Source organism: Onychostruthus taczanowskii, unplaced genomic scaffold (genome assembly GCF_017590055.1).
Source record: "Onychostruthus taczanowskii isolate IOZ18803 unplaced genomic scaffold, ASM1759005v1 scaffold60, whole genome shotgun sequence".
In the NCBI taxonomy this organism is placed as follows: Eukaryota; Metazoa; Chordata; class Aves; order Passeriformes; family Passeridae; genus Onychostruthus; species Onychostruthus taczanowskii.
Genome location: NW_024503680.1, coordinates 4,771,382 through 4,790,283, shown reverse-complemented (window position 1 = coordinate 4,790,283; position 18,902 = coordinate 4,771,382). Strand labels below are relative to the sequence as shown.

Sequence of the window (18,902 nt, the reverse complement as noted above, 5' to 3'; positions counted from 1 at the left end):
ATTGCAACTGAACCCTCCAGCAGCTCACAGTTGATTAAAAGTAGTTTTGTCAAATAGCAAACTAAAAAAACCTTCTGCTGTTAAGTTTTACTTTGTTAAGGACTCTCTTTTAACTTATACCCGTAACAAAACTCCTGCTGATATAAACTGTTTGTCAGGCTGAAGAGTTTCTCTGGTGTAAATGTAACCAAGTCCTCACTGTTGTTTCCGAGCTCTGATGAGATGTCTCAGGCAGATTTATACACACTGGCTAAGGCAAAGGTCTCCAGCTGCCCTCTTGGCCCTGTCCCTGGAGCTGGGGTGGCTGAATCTCAGCCCACTCCATAGCAGCAGAAATTCATAATCTGCCATATCAGTGCAAACTGCTATCAGCAACAACTTCCATTAGCAGACTGAGGGGTAAATTGTCCCTGTACAGGAGAGGATCTGCATCCCTCATGGCTGCTGTGCTCTGGTGGACACTGAAAACCTGCCTGAAGCTCCAGAGCCCCATTTGTCCATCATTTTGAATTTGGATTTGCTTCATTATCATGTGTTTTCTTTTACCTTTCATCTAGGGTAGTTGCTTCTCCAGGACTGCTCTGTAACTCTGTGTTCATTATGTTCATTTTTCCTCTCCCTTCCATCTTCTTTCTCCAAAGTGACTTAACAAGCCAAATTGATTGACTTGTTTTCTTGAATGGCACCACTTTAGACTATCACAAGTAGAATATCAGAAAGTCAGATGTACTTTGTAATAATTTAATCCTGCCTGGAGCAAATGAAAACTGGCTGTGTAAGATTGAATGGTAACAACTCTATACTGTTTACTCTTTACAGTTAATAATTGGTGGGATTGTATTGCCAATAAATGATAAATACTCAGTTTTCTGTTATAAAGTCTAGTTCCAAAATACTTAAAATTATTTATTGTTTTAAAAATTACATTTTACCTTCTGATTTTGCAAGTTGTTCTCTGTTGCTAAGTCTGTTACTGCAGCTGATCTGTTCACGAATGCTGATGAGCGTTTAAATGTTGGCAGGCATCTGTCCCGTGGTTTATCTGAGATTAGAAGCTGCAAGGAACAGAATTCCTGTTTGTCTATCACACACACACACAGTTCATACATACATTGCCATAATCTTCAGTACATGTTACAAGACTGTCTTTGGTACAAAAATGTAATTTTTGTGCTTGGTGCCTTGCAGCATATGTGTGTACCTGGATTGTTTCTCGCTGTGGTTTGATCAATGTATCAGTGTATCAAATGTAGCTCTGGCAAACAGCAAACCTTCATTTCATCAGAAATTTTAATGTAGCTGTGTTTGACAGTGTTGGTTGAATTTAATGGATAGAAGTTAGTCATGGGATTAATACAGTCCATAAAGTATTCTAATTCACCTTTTTGAATCCTGCAGCTTGGCTGAAGAGGAAATAAAGGCAGAGCAGGAGGTGGTGGAGGGGATGGACATCTCCACTCGATCCAAAGGTGAGTAAGAGGAATATTTCAATTAGGTTCTACAATACAATTATTTGTAAACCAGGATAGTGAAGGTGTGTCATCTACCATGAAGCTACTCTTGAGTGGAGGCTCAAGAGTCACTGTATTTTTTACAATGACTAGTGTAGTTAGGAAGTGTTTTAATTTTTCCTTGGTTTTCATTATGTATCGACTCTACACATGCAAATATTTCAGTGTTATTTCAGGTTTATGAATAACTAAGGTTAAATTACCAAAAAACAGAAACCTCTTGTATCACTTATCATGGCTTCCTCTAAAGTAGTGCTTCTAGATTGGGAAGACAGGAGAAAGTAGGAATAGCAGCAAAACTATTAAGGCAGTATTTCCTACAGTAATGAATTCTTTTTATTCTAAGAAAAAGAATCACAGTAGCATTTCTGTTTCCACAGAAGTTAGTCTCCTGAGCAGTATGTATTTCATGGACATTCATTCCTGTCCATCCCCTTTTGTACTTGCAGCTGAGTTTACCTGAAAGTCATTACTCTAAAACAGCAGCAATAGTTACTACCATCCTTTTGAAGTTCTGGCACATACCCAGTTACTCTTCACATTCCTACAGCAGCGCTCACAAGTCTGGTTAACTCTGAAAGTGCAGGTGGGATTGTCTTGAAGACATGGCACATGTTTTTTAATGAGGGAGCTTGGCTGGATAACATGGCTATAAAATTGGATTCAGGTCTTATTTGTACTAACAGACAGTAAATTTATTGTTAGAGTTCTCAAGGTGTGGTTAGGTGAGGCATGTGATCTGACACCTCAGAAGAGATACACTAACTCGTTTTGTGCCTTCTCCCTGCCTTGTTCTCCCTCCTTTCCTTCTGATCTTTTATGTCAGTCTGCACTACTGGACTGCTTTCAGTATTTACTTCTCTTTGTATTTCAGTTTTCTAAGCCAGCAAAAAGTAAATGTTTTTGTTGTTTTAATGATTGCTACTGACTGGGGTGAGTTCCCAACTCTGTGCACCACCACTTAGTTCCTTTGTGGTGCTTGTCACATCCCAGCCACTTGAACTTTCTAACCAATTTCAAAGCTGAAACATTTTTCTGCTGTTGTAGTGACCAGTTTGTTTGTGAAAGAGTTTGATAACATAAGAACTTTGTATAACATACAATGGGGGTTATTAGATACATTTAGCTGCTCATGAGATTTCATCTTTATTTCTCCTTAGAAACTCTGGCCCACTTTCTAGTACTAGTAAGAGTTCTGCATACCTTAACTGAGCTAAACCATTACTTATGTTACTCTGACGTAATTTATGTCTAAAAGACACTTAAAAATCTGATATCTACTTATGTAGATGTTTATGTTTTGATTCTGGTGCTTGAATCAGCCACAAACAGGTATGGGCCATACAAAAAGCTTCCATTTCCTCGTGGTAGTTCTAGTGCTGTCCTGACCTCAGGATATGTTGTTTCAATGAATTAAACCCACAGAAAACTTTTTGCTTTTTGTTAGTAGGATTAAGATAAAGCTTTTTAGGATAGTGAGCTGATTTAATATCATAGTTATTGAAAAGCTCAGTCTGTCATGTCCCAGTCTTCTCACACACATGATCTTGCAGCTTCCCTTGCATTGTGGGCTCTTAACAATTAGAAGTGGTCAGTTCAGAGGGATTTAACCTGGCAGAAAGGGACTTGGGTTTTCATACTGTTTATGTTGCAAATCCCTGAACCAGCTGATGCCAAAGCCAGTCTCACCACGGTGCTGGTTTAGGTTGACCCAAGCTGTCCTTTTGTGGAAGCCACTGGTCCATGCATAGATGTTCTCCTAGTGCTTTAAATACCAGTGGGAGTGATGTAAAATGGTATTTCTGTATCACCATAGTAGAGATAAAACTTAGCAAGTGTTGAATCACTTTAATAAGAAGGGAATTGGTATTTGTTTAGCTAGATACTGATTTGCTTTAGCTGGTTTGTTAAATTTAACATGTATGTTGATAAAACCCCTGCCAGCACCACTCCAAGGACAAGAATAACAACCACCCATCCCAAGCCCTTACAGGCTTATTTTTTCCAGTGAAGAATGTGAGATATAAAGAACTCTTTAGACTTAACTGTAAACCATTTCTCTTTGTTGTATACCCAACCTAATCTGTAAATTAGTGATATAACTTAATAATAGTTGAAAATACAGTTTCTCACAGAAAATAAAAGAATCATAAATGTCATCTCCAAGAACTGGCCCCATTACAGGCCTGGTGTAATGAATCTTTCTGGGCTCCGGTTATTGAGATGAAATAAGCTTCTCTGATAGTTCAGTGCAGCATTTCTGCAGCAGAGAAGTCACAAACCAGAATTTCAAAACTGTTATTCTGCTCTGTGCAAGGCAGAAAAAGTACAGCAAAGTTCTCAACTGGTGGGATGGTGGCAGCAATGTCTCCACTTGCAGTAAATAGCTTGTGCAGAGTTTTGCTTTGTGTGTCTTGGAAGGAATATAGTTGAGGAAGTTGACCCTATCTAGGCAAATCTGGTGGGGAGCACACAGCTCTTTGTGCTTTGTTTGGGTTTTTTGATGTGTGAGAAGCCTGTGCAAGAGATCAGTCCATGGCACTGCACAACTTCAGACTTGACCTTGAGCAGCAGATGAGCTGCAAGTCTGTAACTTGCTTGCCCACCTATGATTTGTACAGCTCATCTGGGGCTGTGTCTAGAGAAAGTTGTAGGGAAGCAAATTTAATTGCTGTAATACCAATTAGCCTCATGCAGACCTCCTCATGAACATTCTTGTTTTAGTATAAGCAGTTTAATTGCTATAATTCAGTTGCAGTTCAGTTTAAGCTAAACTAAACCATGCACTGTTTAATCTGTAACATGGGTCTGAGCGCAGCCTTTGAATTGGTCTAGGTGGTTTCAAAGCAGCCTGAGCTGGTCAAACTGCTCAGTGCTGCAGTTTTATCCACTTCCTTCCATACCTAAGCTGGCAGGAAACTAACTGAACCATAAAACATGAGCAGTTTTCTACTAGCTCAATGTGCTGAAACAGCTTGGTGAACTGCCAGAAGTGGTGTAAGAGAGAAGGCAGGAATACACCAGTTGGGTGCAGGAAGTGTGGAGCTTTGTTAGCAAGCATTTAGACAGAGCTTGGCTGGAATGAAAGCAGAGCTGAAAGCCTTCACTGACACTTCTTGCTTTATATTGTGGTAGCTGAAGCAAGTCTGTAGCTGGGGTCAGGGCTGTGGAGTCCTACATATGCAACTGCGTTTCTCTACCCTTCTCCTTTGCTGGCTGTAATGCTTCTGCTGTTGCACAGTCAATTGTGTCAAGTAGCTGATCTAGCAGAAAATTGATCATTTTTTGTAGTACCAGATTTTGCCTGAATCATGAACTGATTAACCCTCCTGTTAAACACAAGTGCCTGTCTCCAAAAAGTTGTGGGGACATATACCTAGTAAGGTGGGAAAGAGGAGTAGAGTAACTCTAGCAGTTATAATTTAGATCTGCTTATAAGTTGTGCAGCCTTGTTAAAGATAAGGTTTTAAAATACACTGCTCTCTTGATGAGAACAAGAAAGCATAAGGCATCTGAGAACTGGAAGTGGGAAATGACAGCTTAAAGAGAATCCAAAAACAGGAGTCCAAGATCCAAGGAATCCAAAAACAGAAAATGGAGCGAAGAGAGGATTGCTCTTTAGTGAAGGAGAGAGGCTGTGGACTGCATGATTATATTTTGTCCTTTCTTTATGATATATTGACATGTCCAACAGAAACATTTTATTATATTTCTGCTCCAGCCTTGTGGACTACTTTTTAATAAACAAGGTTTATTAAATATTTCAAGATGGGGCTTGCAAGGTCTCTGGATAAATGTCTAAATATTTCCAGGTTGTGGTTTCAGTGCAAATTCTGTCTTCGCTTGTACTTGTTCTCTTTGGACAGAATGAATTCTCCACTGAGTGTTTTCTTCCTGATAACCTGGAAGAATTTTTTTTTAAATCCTCTCTGCTAGTTTAACTTAGCTGCTAACAGTGGCAAGCTGTGGTGGCAGATGGGCTTCCATGTAGCTTTTTATGTATTTCAGCTAATACTGGAACCATTGCCTATTTAGTGCCCAGTCAAAAGGAGCTCTTTAACTCTCTTCTTGCCATCATCAGTCACATGTCTCTTTGCCTTTGCACTTCTGCTGGCTCTCAGGACTTGGGTGGAGAGGTTGTTTTGTACCTGCTTCTCTCACTGAACCAGATTACTGGGGAGTTGAGCAGATGTTGGACATTGCTGGGAGCAGCCTTGCCCCAGCAGGGACAGCTGGTCATTAGATGGTCTTTGCTTGGCATAAAGTAATTTACTTAGGTCCTACTGCTTAACGGGGAGAATTCTGACATTTACAGGTTTGGATTTTTTTTCAGGTTTGTGTTAAAGTCTTTGGTGTTAGGAGCTCCTCTCAGTGGTAAAATGTTCAGATACAATGAATATAAATACAAAAATGACTAATTAAATGGAATTCTGACAATGCATGATACATTTTGTAACAGTTTCATAATAGTACATCTCTATCAGCTTTCTTTGTAGTGATACCAAGTATTTAATCACACAGAGATGAGATTCTTACTCTAGTGTGAAGCTGAGACTCCTGCAGGGAACAGAAGTGCAGCCTTGGGCTTCTGTCTCTCGTGCAGAGCCCTTGCTATCAGCAGTCCCACCTTAGGAGGGCCTTGGGACAGCAAGTCCCCCACAGCCAGGCTCCAGCTTATCCTTGCCTTTCAGCTCTTACCTTGCAAGTTGTTGGGAAGTATTTCTTTTTCTTTATCTCCCAAAGTCCTACAGTGAAGAAACAACTAACAGTGTCTTTTTGTACTTGTGTAAGACTGTAACGTGGCAGGAGTTCATCAGAATTTACACAACCACAGCTGACCTCTGTTATTTATTGCGTTAAGTAACTGGATTGGGTTAATTACATCGGTTGAAGTTTCTGGAATGTAAACAGGGCTTTAGTGGTTGGTTGCAACTGCATCATGTTTCACAACTCTGGCAGAAAATTAAAATTCCTCAAAGCTGAGTGTAAGTTCTAACAGATTTATCCACGATTTTATTAAGTTTTTAAGATATTTTCCCTTTCTAAAGTATTACAGGCAATAGATTTGAAAAATCAGGATAATAAATTTAACTGGAAGGCTTCAAAGTTCTGGAATTTTTCTAAACCTGTTCTATCAAATGGGACAAGCAAGTATTGCTATGTTTTCTGTCAGTTTTCTTCATTGATTGCACTCCATGCCATTTAAAGTACAGGCATTCAGAGATTTTGAGAAGGAGTGGCAGTCTAGGTGATTTTGTTTCTTGTTCCATCTAAAGGTATAGATACACATTTCTTCAGGGTAATGGCAGCTTAAGCAATCTTCAGTCACCTTTCTTTTCTTGTATCTTCTCTCACACTGCCTTCTTACAGCTGTTTTTTAAATCCATCAAATTAATTCTTCATGCAACTGTTTTTAATAAATTTTTGGGTTTTTACATTTTATTGAATTTAATTCTTTGATTTGGTTCACCAGATGTTGGCAGAACTGTTAGTGCCATAATGAAAGGCATAGCATGGCATTGGGAATAAACTTTAAGTGACACTTTGCTGAGTGTCTTACATGGCTGTGTTGTGTTTCCAGTTGGAAATGTTATTCAGAATTTTGCATATTTGAACCCTTGCACTGAGATATCAAAAACCTGCTTAGATCACAGGAATCTCATTGTAACTAAGTCTCAGTTTACTGATGTCTCCTGTGAGGCTAAAGTAATGCTTTCACTGAAAAACACATTGCTGTTTCTGGCTCCTGGAGAACCAAAATGACTGCTAATCTTACCATCTTTATCACAAATCATATTGAAAAGCTTTTTTAATTTCTTTTTTTTTGTTGTTGTTTCTTATGTGTTTCTTACTTTCCCTCTTACCACTTTCTGAAAATTTCCCGAACAGAAATTTTATTCTCCAAGCAGTAAGCAGCTCATTTTTAATAGGCTTTATATCTACAATTTAAGAAAACTAGGTACAGAATTTGAATAAGTAATACTCTTCATGAAAGTAGTTAAGATTTTCTTTTTTATTGTCTGCACTTTGAAATGCAAAACTTTTCTTCCCATCCACACAATCTCAAAGAAGGTTAGCTCTTCACTCACAGTAAAAGATATTATCCTGCGATTTTCACGCTTTTTGGGAAGGCTTTTATTTTGTTTGCCTATCTTTTTGGTAAGGTTTAATTTGAAAATTGTGCTCTATTGTAATTCTGGTTTACTCAGGCTTTTCTCATTTGCCTTGCTATCCATTGCATTGAGGATGAGGGGCTAAGGCAACATATCCTGGTCTAAGTCACATTTCCATCCTTTTCCCTTATACTGGCACTTTCAGCTCTGGGACTTGTTGCTTGGCTGACTGAACTGAAATTAAATTTTAAGGTTGTTGATTTAGGCCATATCAGTTTTCCAAAGTATCTTGCTTCCTGGGTGAACGAACCACAGTGTTGGAGAAAGAAAAAGGAAACTAATTTTATTTGTGGAAGGGTGCTGTGAAGCCTTGACTTAGGTGTGGGTTTCAGCTTTCATTAAGGCTTTATTGGGATAGAAAATAATCCAAATGTAAGAGGTTTCTAGAAATACATATGTAGACATGATTTCACCATTGTTTTAGTCTGGAATTGCCTTGATTGCATTTAGCTTAAGTTTTTAAATTGAAAAAGTAACAAGAAGTATGGCAAGAAGGGCATAAGGGGGTGTCACTGTCAGTCTGTGGTACTGAGCAGTTTATGCTTTGTTCTTACAGTAAGACATCTTGATGCTGCTTGTTTTCAAGAAGGGTTACATTTAAATATCACAGGAAAAGCAAAGAAAACAACATCCTACTTTTACAGGTTTTCTGAGTTGGCACCTGCTTCTATTGAGAAAAGCGAGAATTCTCGGTTGTCAGGGATCCCTGCTATGGAGTGTTTACAGTGCAGCACTTTGCAATATACAAAGTATAAAAATATTTGTTTGTGGTCTGTGTTCCATATGCTGCAGCAAGATAAGATCTCTGATATAAATAATACACTTTTGTTTGTTTTTATAATTTTTTAAGCTAAACTATAGTAAGTCACTACTGTAGTTATCTGCTTACAAAGTGCATTGCCATCACGTAAAGTTGGACTTACAAAGCAGTCATAAAGTGTGAAATGAAATTGCTTTAGGGTTGAAGTATACTTTATTCTATCCCCTGGGAGCAGTAGTTACTAATCCTTTAGTCACATGATGGCATACAGAAACAAAGATGTAAGCTTCAGGTGGAGCTCAGGTTAGCTTGTTGCTCCCCAGTGAATGATTTGTAAGAGCACTCAGAGGTGCTTATTGTCAAGCTTGACAACATCACAGACCAATTAATACTAACCTAGTGATGCAAAACCAGGGAACTTTTAATGAGAATTTCAAAAGTTATTTCAGGTGTCTATTTTTTTCACTTGAGCTGGAAACCCATTTTTAAAGTGGTGTTAAGAAAGTAAAATCACACAAAAAACCCAGTAAATAAGTAGACTAAGGTTGCTTGGAAAAATTAATATTTTTAGTACAATTGGTTTATCAGTGAGAAGTTTGGATCAGGATGACATGCTCAGGGTGTGATGGGAGTTCAGTAGGAGGAGGAAAATTGTACAATCACAAGCAAGTGGTGACCAGCTGGCCTGGTGAGATCCTTCCTAAGGTGAGACCATTCTTGCTCGTTAAACACTTTTTGAGAAATATTTTCTTATCATAGAAGAGATCATAGAAATTCTGTCTGTTCCCTTTTGGAGCAGAAACTTGAATCCACCCCTTAAGCAGTGCTACAGTCATCAAGTTATTGCACAGCTTAAATTTGGCCTCTTTTGTTCTTTCCCCCCAGATTTGTTTCACTTTTTTTAAGTAACCCTACACTAGGGAAATGATTCAAAATGAAAAATTAACTTTCCTTCTTACATGTTGTTTTAACAGGGATCAGTTTCTTGATCTGGCTCACAACTCAGCTACGGGAGCTCTGTTCACACAGCTGGGAGAGCCAGGGAGGGAGAAGCAGCAGTTTGTGCTAAACAGAGTATTCCTGCTGAAAGAAATTCACACAAAATGCAGTTTTAAATCATAATTAGAATAGAAAACTATAGCTCAAACAATTTAAGAAGATGCTACCATTCTTTTGTTACGTGAAATGAATTAAAAGCGTGTTCACGATATCAGGTCCCTCATTTTGGTAAATTGGCAACACACTGTGGTAGTTCAAGACGCTGGCCTATTCCACTAGCACAACTAAATCTGAAGAAATATGCCTGTACATTGCTGTTTTCCTGTCTATTCCTCTAATTTTTCCAGTTACATTGCTTCAAGAAAACCTCTGTGCATTTGAATAACTTGCCAGCTGAAAAAAAAAAAAAAAGGAAGTGTATTTCAGGTCAGTTTTTGTATGTTGTCTATGAGTCACCACTAGTTGATTTGAAAATCCCCAGTATACTCAGGCTTCTTGAACCAAGGAGGAAAATTACATCACTTTAAGTAGTTTTTAAAATTACTTAGCCAAACATACATGTTTGTGTGACCATTTCATAAGATTAGTATTGAATCAGCACCTTTTCTGCTGAATTGTGGCTTGGATTTGGCTGTGACTGAATAGTCATTCAGTTCTGGTTTAGCTAATAACAGTTTAACACTTTCCTGACCCTGAATCAGTTTAGGAAAGAAGCAACATTTAAAAGTTGAAATGGGTCGTGTGAAGGGTGTAGGAACTTTACTGGTGATTTTCATACTTAGGCATGAGACACAATGTGCAGTGTCACAGCTTCTTTGTAAACCTCACAGTCTGAGGCTGAAGAGCTGAAAGGAGACTTCAGATGTGTTCACTGGTGGCAGTTTTGTGCCTGGAAGAAAGAAATAAAGGCAAAGAGCAAAAAACTCTACTGTCCATTTCACCTCCTGGTTTAAGGTGTGCCTATGTAGGCACAATCTGGAAATAAAAGCCCAAATCTCTTTAGGGAGTTACAGGGATGGCTTTATTTTCTGGTGAGAAACTTGGGCCTAGAGACCCCTTTGAAGATATTGTTTGCAAATAATAATAAAGAAACAAAGACTTCAATGTGATGGTGAGAAGATGAGAAAAGACATGGTATGATGCTGTTTTTTGTGGGTCACTCTGAATGCAAACAGCTCCCATGCTGAAAAAGCTCCATTCTACTTTCATGAAAAAAAATAGCATTCAGAGCTTGTTTGATTTTAAGTTTGATCAATTTGATTTAGTTGTGAGCTTTGGTTTAGCTGACACTGATGCTGCAGTTTCTTCCAGGATTAACACAGCTCTTGGGATATATGAAGCATATCCCAGCCCAAGGAGTTCTTCTGCCACCTTCTGTGCATAATCAGCTAAAGTGACAAACCCTCTGAGTTTGCTGTCAGCAGACTTGTACTCTGTTGGCATTTTTATTGTCGTAGTTGCTTAAGGAGGGGAGGAAACAGACGTATTTTTCACACATGTAGGTGACATAGCAGCTCTTTGTATTGTCAAATCAATCTAAATTTTGGGCTAAATGGAGCAGGAGGCAGATTTGCTTGAATCCAAACACAGCAAGTAACAATAATGGCCTCAGACACATTGTATTGATTGATTTCAGCCAAGGCATGTCAGCAGATAACTGGTGCTAAATGCTGCCAGTATGTGTAAAAGGGGAGGGGAGGGGTGTGTGGGAAGGGAAAAAAGTCACAGGTTTTGGTATCAAAGCTCAAAACATGACAGGTTTTTGTTTGTTTATTTAAACCAGTTTTACTACATTTTGCCAGCGTTTTATAGTTTATGTCAACAGAAGAGTTCCTCTTAGAGCTGACAGTAATATGTCTGCTGGAGTCACTGTGCCTACAGAGCTAGTGGTAGTCACTTCTAGAATGGTTGAAATTGTTGAAGTTCCAGATGTTGTTAGCCTGGTGTAGCTATTCTAGGATAATAAAACACAGGATGGGCAAACACTTCTACATTTGTTTTCTCTCTTTCAGTTATATGTCCCTCCACCTATATTTTCATGCGTTTTTCATATTTATTTATAGTTTCCCTAAATATTATCTTGACACATGTTAACCAAGCTTTTGGTCAATCAGAAGTCATCATATAGCACTATATTTTCCATAGATTTGTGTAGAAAGTGGCCAAAACCACTGCAGTTTTTAATTTTTTCTGTGCAGTTAAATATTAGGGGGATGGTTTGGTTGTTCCTCTTATGATATTGTTGAATTCTGATCCCTGTGGTTCTATGTATCATTTTGTTTTGTTGCATGCATTGAAACCTTAAGTAAAAAATAAACTTGTTGACCCAACTGTGATGAAATTTCACTTGTATTTTGTCAGAATCATATCACAATTCTATGACTGTCCTTTACAACTGATTGTGTACTTGTTTCTTTTGGAAAATAGCAGTAAGTTCTTTTTAATTGCGCTGAGTAATTGTATTCTTTAGGGAGTACTGAAATTTTGTTCTGAGAGAATGAAGTTGCAAATGCTCTTATTTTAAAAGATGAAATAAAAATCTTTGAAGGGTGTGAATGACAAACCATAACATTGTTGGAACGTTTTTCATCAGTTTGCAGTCTTTACCCACACAGTTTGTATCTGTTACAGATCCTGGCTCTGCTGAACGTGCAGCACAAAAACGGAAATTTCCCAGCCCTCCACATTCCTCCAACGGCCACTCACCTCAAGATGCATCCACAAGTCCTATAAAAAAGAAAAAGAAGCCTGGTCTATTGAACAGTAATAATAAAGAGCAGGTAAGAGAAGCCATGGTTTTATTATGCTAGAATATGAAGCAGTAGAAGATGTAGAGATAGCTGATCAGGAGCTCAGTCTTCTTCAAGGAAGCTCCATTTTTGTATTCTTAAGGAATGGATATTAATTTTTGAATGTAGTGGGGGTAGGATTTGGTATTGTAATTTTTATTTGAATGCTCTTTGATTATTGTTTTACATCTGTTGAAAAAGACCACCTATGTTCTGCTTAGTGATTTCATAAAGGTAATAAGATGTATAACCAATAAATGCAATTTGGAACAGAATTGTTATGAATAATTACAACAATGAATAATAACAATAGCAAAACCAAAAATAGCTGTTTTTTAATTAAAACCCTTAGCAGGAAATGTTCAGTAGTATGATAACCTAGATTAAGAAAGGTCTCATAATGTCACTGAAGTTCCTCATCTGCTTGCAGTCCTTTCCTACTGCCCATTAGTCAGCTCCACCTTGGTACTCTGTATATTTCCTCCCCTTCCTTAAAGTTTCCAGGCAGTATACACTCCTACCAAACTAGTTAAATCAAAGGATCACGCTCACTTTTCAGTCTTTATGCTTGTAACCTTATTTTTACTGTCTTCTGAATGCTGAATTGATGGCATTTGTTGTCCTTCTTAGAATTTGACTCCACAAGTCTTTGACAATTTCTAATTAATCGTATGATGATTATATGAATTGTATTGAATAGCAAATGTTGCAAAGCATCCGTATCACCTTGGAGTAGAGTACATGAAAGCAGTTTTCAGCCTTACTGAAATTACTTCACACCTGATGTACTAATGACATGCCTGTGTATTTTTCAAAGTGCCTTTTTGTGTCACGGGGTTTTTTGCCAGTGTCATATAAACACAGGATTAAGTTCTGAGTGTTCAAAGCGCTTTCTCCTGGCATAAGAGCATCCACATTATCCTGGTACAATTGCACTGGTGAAGAAAGAAAATGAAATTCCTACTCACTGCACTTGTCCTGGAACAGAAGCTGTTAATAAATCAGGCCTTAAAACGCAGTATAAATTGTATTTTATTTCAGGATAATCAGGAGGTGTAACTGTATCATGTGGAGGTGCACTGGGGTCAGTTTGGCATTTGCTGAGCTTCATTGAAGCCTGGGTTTATTCCTTTACATCTTGAACATTTTCTGGGCAGATTTTGCCCCTCTGAAGTCTGAACTTGTAACTGTGCAGTGCAGGGATAATTTTGCAAACAGTGGAATTGAATCCTTGGGTATTAATTTCCACTTTTTCTTCCTGCATTTAAAAATATATGTGAAAACACAGTTGCAGTTGTTGAACTTGATAAATTCCCCTTGGTAAATACTTTTCTGTTTTCCAGGTATCTCACACCTGTACAGGATAGAATAAAGTTGTGTATCTAATGAAGAAAACCTATCAGACTTGCTTATTTTGCTGTGCTTAATACAAGTTAGCAAGAAAATATCATCTGTTTAGCTTTTACAAGCTGCTTTTCATTTAATGTTGTCTTGCATGTCAAATTTGAAGTGGGCATGCCTGAAGATTGTCATGTCTAAATAGGTTCAAACTCTGCTCTCTCTGGTAGCAGGGGCTGTTTTTAAAGATTCTTTTACTGCTGAGCAGATGTGAGCTGAGCATGCAGGTTCTAGTTTTGCTCTCAGGGTGAGTTTGAGTATGATGTAGCTGATAGCTGTGATTCTGATTGACTGCTAAATCTGTTTTGAGGTATGACAACCTCCCTGGAAACCTCTAACTTAATATTCTACATTACAAAGTGCTTCATAGTACTTGAACATTTCAAGATACCATTACTCAAATTATAGTTGCACAAAGCTTTCTATTACATGTTGTGGGTGCAGTAACAGATCTTCAGAATGGTGCCATCAAGTATTTAAAGTGCTGAAAATCAAGGAAAGAATTAAGGAATTGTAGAATGTAACTAAAGTGAAAAATCAGGACCTTCTGACACTTAATTGGACAGTTGTAATATAATTGAAGTTGTCATCTTGTTTTACTACTAGTTTCAATATTAATTTAAACTGAATATAAATAGTGATCTTTTCTCTCCAAAACAGCACTGCAGTACTGTTACTTGTTTTCCTCAGTTTCCTTTGTCATTCTACAAGTCTTAATAACTTCAATAATGCCTTTAAATTAAAGCTACCACCCAGTTGAGCTTGAACTTTAATAACTGTTAAAATTTTAACTCTTTAAAACGTATTACTCTGACTAGGACAAGTGAAAAGGTCCTTTGATGCAGTTGAATCATTAATTTTCAGTCTTTTAGTTTCGTTGTTTGGGTCTCTTGTTGAGTCTCTAAACCCTTTTTATTTTTGTTTCTTGAACTTGGCTTAGGCAAAATAAGGTGATAGATGTCTAAATGATAAAAGCATCCTTGAACAGAAACCAGATTAATCTCATTTGCCAGCAGAAATTGACTTCTCTTCAGTTTGGATGTTATGATTTCTGTGGAAGTTTGACAGGTTTTATGTTTGTCTTAAAGCAGAATCTTTGAATCTTAAAAAGTTAGTGTTGATATGCTACTTACATCCACTTCAAATTCAGAATATATATTAAATTCCTCTGGTAATTTCCTTTATCTGCAGTGGAGGAAGTGCCCCACAGCTGCCTGTCCATGTATACAAGACTGAGATGGTCTCACAGCTGTGGTGCACTTAGCTGCAAACAAAACATGTTTCTGCACTGGAAATTACAACTTTCCCTTCCTCACTCTGGTTTCTTTGTTTGAATGTTTGTTGTAGTAATTAGTTTGAAATGGACTGAAATCCTTATTCTGTCCCACTTATTCCACAAGATCTCATAGAACCATCCTTCTGAAATTCTTGTCATGTTACGTCATTAAATGTGTGTGTATAAAAAGTACAGAAGTAACACTTTCCCCATTTTTTGTGTGGTGGGAACAAAGTGTCTCTGGGCTTTATCATCTCTAGAATAGAAAATGAAAACCACCAAAATCATGGCACAAAATCATGTGAAATTTTAGGTGGCAGAGTGTTTATGAATAACATCCTTTCTTTGTCTAAAATACTGTATAGTGTTGGATAATCTGGGGTTTTTTTGAGCTAAAAGGTGGGTTGCTACTTCTACCTTGAAGATCCCTTATTCCTGCAGATAATTTCACCTCCTTTATAACTTTAGGTATCTAGAAATACCATGGTTCAAAGAGGCATGCTGGTGCTTTCTGGGGACGTTATTTATGCCCCATATGACTGATTTTGTTCAGGATGCCTCAAAGGTACAGAGCACATGTCTGGTTGCCCTGTTCTGTGAATCACGTGGTTGTGTGACAGCTCAAGAGTCTCAGAAGTTGCAGATTTGTAAATGGTGTAGGACACTTGCAAAATGACCTGAGAATCAAACAAAATGGTTCTTCAGACTGCAAGTGTTTGGATAATTGCAAGTGAAGTTACAAGCAAGTGGTTTTACATCAAACAAAAAAGTCACATTAAATGAGTTGCCCAAAATCTCAAGGCTGTTTCCCTCCTCAGCCAACCACCCCTATAATGAATATCAAACAGAGAATTTGAGTTCCCTTGTCATTAATAAATAGAAAGTAGTTTTCCATGTTAGCAGCTCTTCAAAGATGATATAACAAACTTTGGGTATCTCTGGACCCATTTAAACCATCCCAGGCTCTTCACTTCTTGTGTTTTGGCATCAGCTGTGTCTTTGAGCTGTCAGGCTCAAGGCAAAGAGCAGTTCATGCAGGTTACAAAGTTAATACTGTTTTTTAGTGCAGGTAAAGCGGTAGAGATGTGAGTCTCAAATTGTGATGTGCATTTAGGTGGTGAATGAAATCTCTCTAGTGGAGGTGGCTGCTCAGGATGTGAATTTGCTCCTTTGTCATCCTTCTCTACAGTTTGTCTTATTAATCAAAATCAGCATTGGCTTGCTTCATGGTACAAAGCTGTAAACTGCTGCAAACTAGCACAGATTTGCATGGAGTTCAACTTCTTGTTTCAGGACTAACCTCTTCAGTTGTCCCAGGTTTAGCCACTGCTAAATATCTCAGTATTTAGCTTGCACGGCCCCATGGAATTCTGAGTTTAGAGGGCCTAATAGCTTCTATAGCAATACTTCTTTCTTGAAGCTGAAAGTGTTTGCTGGCTCTTGTTGGATTGCATGTCTTGCACTCAATGCCCTCACTTGCCACAAAAAATTTATTTCTGGTCTTGAGTGCAAATTGTCATTCAGCATCTGAATAAGCAGTAAACTTCTTTATGAATGATTTTGTGCAATGACTAAGATACTGTGCTTGCATAAATGTTAATCAAACTCTGTAAATTGCTGTTTGCTTATATATGATGACTATAATGATTTGAAAAAATGCAAATTTGTTTTGAAACCAAACCTGTTTTTCTTGCCTACATTTCAGTCAGAACTAAGACATGGTCCGTTTTACTATATGAAGCAGCCACTCACCACAGACCCTGTTGATGTTGTACCACAGGATGGACGGAATGATTTCTATTGCTGGGTTTGTCATCGGGAAGGCCAAGTCCTCTGCTGTGAACTCTGTCCTCGGGTTTATCATGCTAAGTGTCTGAAACTGACAGCCGAACCAGAGGGGGATTGGTTTTGCCCAGAATGTGAGGTTAGTTTGATATAAGGAGTGGATTTCTTTCTTGGTTTTGAGATTTAAGCAGCTTTCTCTGTGTTCTGTAATATTTTGGGTTTATTCCAATTGCCTCTTGGTCAAGGTACCAGAAAAACTTGTGCAGAAGAGGAGGCATCCGTGGCTCTGCTTCACCACTTTTTCTCTGTGTGTTACCTGCCTTGTGTTTGCCTTTTTACGACGAGTCTCCATCTTCCTTTGTGTCTCCAGCTCTAGAGAAGCACCATTTCAAAGAGTGGTCTCTTCATCATGCAGCAGTAATTTTGAAATCATTCTGAAGTTTTCATTAGTTTAACTTGTGCTTCTTCTTGTGGCCTGATCAGCTTTTCAACAGTGCAGGGGAAAAAAGCACTATAGGGTCTACATAAACAAGTGGGTATTTTGTTACTGTGGAAGAATTTGATCATTCCTCTCCAGTGGTTTCTGGGGAGAGAATACTTAGCATCCAAATATCTGTAATGAAAGGAAATTGGCTTATGGCATGTTTTCCTCTGATCACTTATTTTATTAGAGCCCAGGTGACCTTCTCACTGTCTCACATTGCTCTGAACCAATATTGTATTTGGGAATTTTATGTATTCACATATTCACTTTGTGTGATCTTGAAGATGCTGGATAATTTTCTGCTCTTTTCCTTTTTTCTTCTTTTTTGATAACATACACAGCCCAAAACCCAGGTAAAACAGGCATCTGATGTACTTGCATTGCATTATCAGAAATGTTTTGTTTCTTATAAAACAGCTATTATCTTTCATTTGGCTGCTAGAATGTGTCAGTGGAGAATGATTTATCTGGAAATATTTGCTGACAAAGTGTTTTTTTAATCTGAACTTTTAGAAAATCACAGTTGCAGAATGCATAGAAACACAGAGTAAAGCAATGACAATGCTCACCATCGAACAGCTATCATATCTACTGAAGTTTGCACTACAGAAAATGAAACAGCCAGGGGTAAGGACATTTTTGTTGTTTTCTTCTTTAAATACTTGGATCATGTGTTTGTCATAATCTGGGGTTTGCTTCCTTTAGTGGATGATAAATGTTTAGTTTATCAGACTGTCTGTAGCAGCTTCTGTTCTATCTGCCACCTGTCTACCACAAACCTAGTTTAGGTTGTACAGACTGTTTGGGAGTGCATTTAAACTGTACTTTTGTGATGTAACTTCTGGATGTATTCTCAGTAGGTGTAATGAAAGTACAGTGTGGTTTTCCAGTGGAAGGTGGTGGTTTCTTACTCTCTGCAAGTGGACAATGCTATATCAGACATAAAAGGGGAATGTGGAGACATGATCTCTTCCCGATATATTTATATGGACAGCCCTAGGTACTGACACTTGCATTATTGAGTATATGTGTTGAAAATGTAGCTTCTGTTATTAGCAAGTGTTCTTACCACAGAAGTTGGTTCTATCACATAATTTTAAAATGCTGAGGAAACTCCTTCAGTGTGTCTAAAATGTGTGCCATTGTTTGTTGTAAATCACAGCAGTACCTTTTACAAATCCCTCAGTTTTTGTGGTTTTTGTAATTCGTCACATCCAGCATATGAAAAATCAGCTAAATGAGATTCCTGTTAATTCCTGTTGTTCTACTATTAATTTATTACCTCACAACATTTTATAATTACCTTTGAAGAATTTTGTCTGATAACACAGAAAAGGAGTGTTGTGTCATTGATGAAACTGTTCAGTATTAGTAACCAGTGTGGTTATTTTTATCCCTAACAGACAGAGCCATTTCAAAAGCCAGTTTCACTGGATCAACACCCAGATTATGCAGAATATATCTTTCATCCAATGGACCTTTGTACATTAGAGAAGGTTTGTATGAAGCTAGCTGAGGAAGGTCTTGAGTTTGATTGCTATCTGTAACATTTCTAAAACGCTTGATGTCAGGGGGAGAGAGGTTTTTGAAATTATTTTCATGGGTGGGGTGGTTTCTTAGTTATTTTGAAAATGAGTTCATTTACAGCTTAAAACCAATCATGTGTTAACTGAACTTCTCTGTTTTGTCGGAGCCAGTAACAAATGCTTGGGAAAAAATAGTGTGAA

The 18,902-nt window shown here is 37.9% G+C and overlaps 1 protein-coding gene across 1 annotated transcript in view; it reads left to right on the top strand.

The window, feature by feature from the left end:
- The window catches only part of ZMYND8 (zinc finger MYND-type containing 8), a 48,758-nt gene that overhangs the window by 8,576 nt on the left and 21,280 nt on the right, over positions 1-18,902 (top strand). The window contains 5 exon segments of the mRNA XM_041419207.1: positions 1,399-1,469; positions 12,075-12,223; positions 16,612-16,830; positions 17,689-17,802; positions 18,579-18,671. Of these exon segments, the coding sequence (XP_041275141.1) occupies positions 1,399-1,469; positions 12,075-12,223; positions 16,612-16,830; positions 17,689-17,802; positions 18,579-18,671 (646 nt within the window).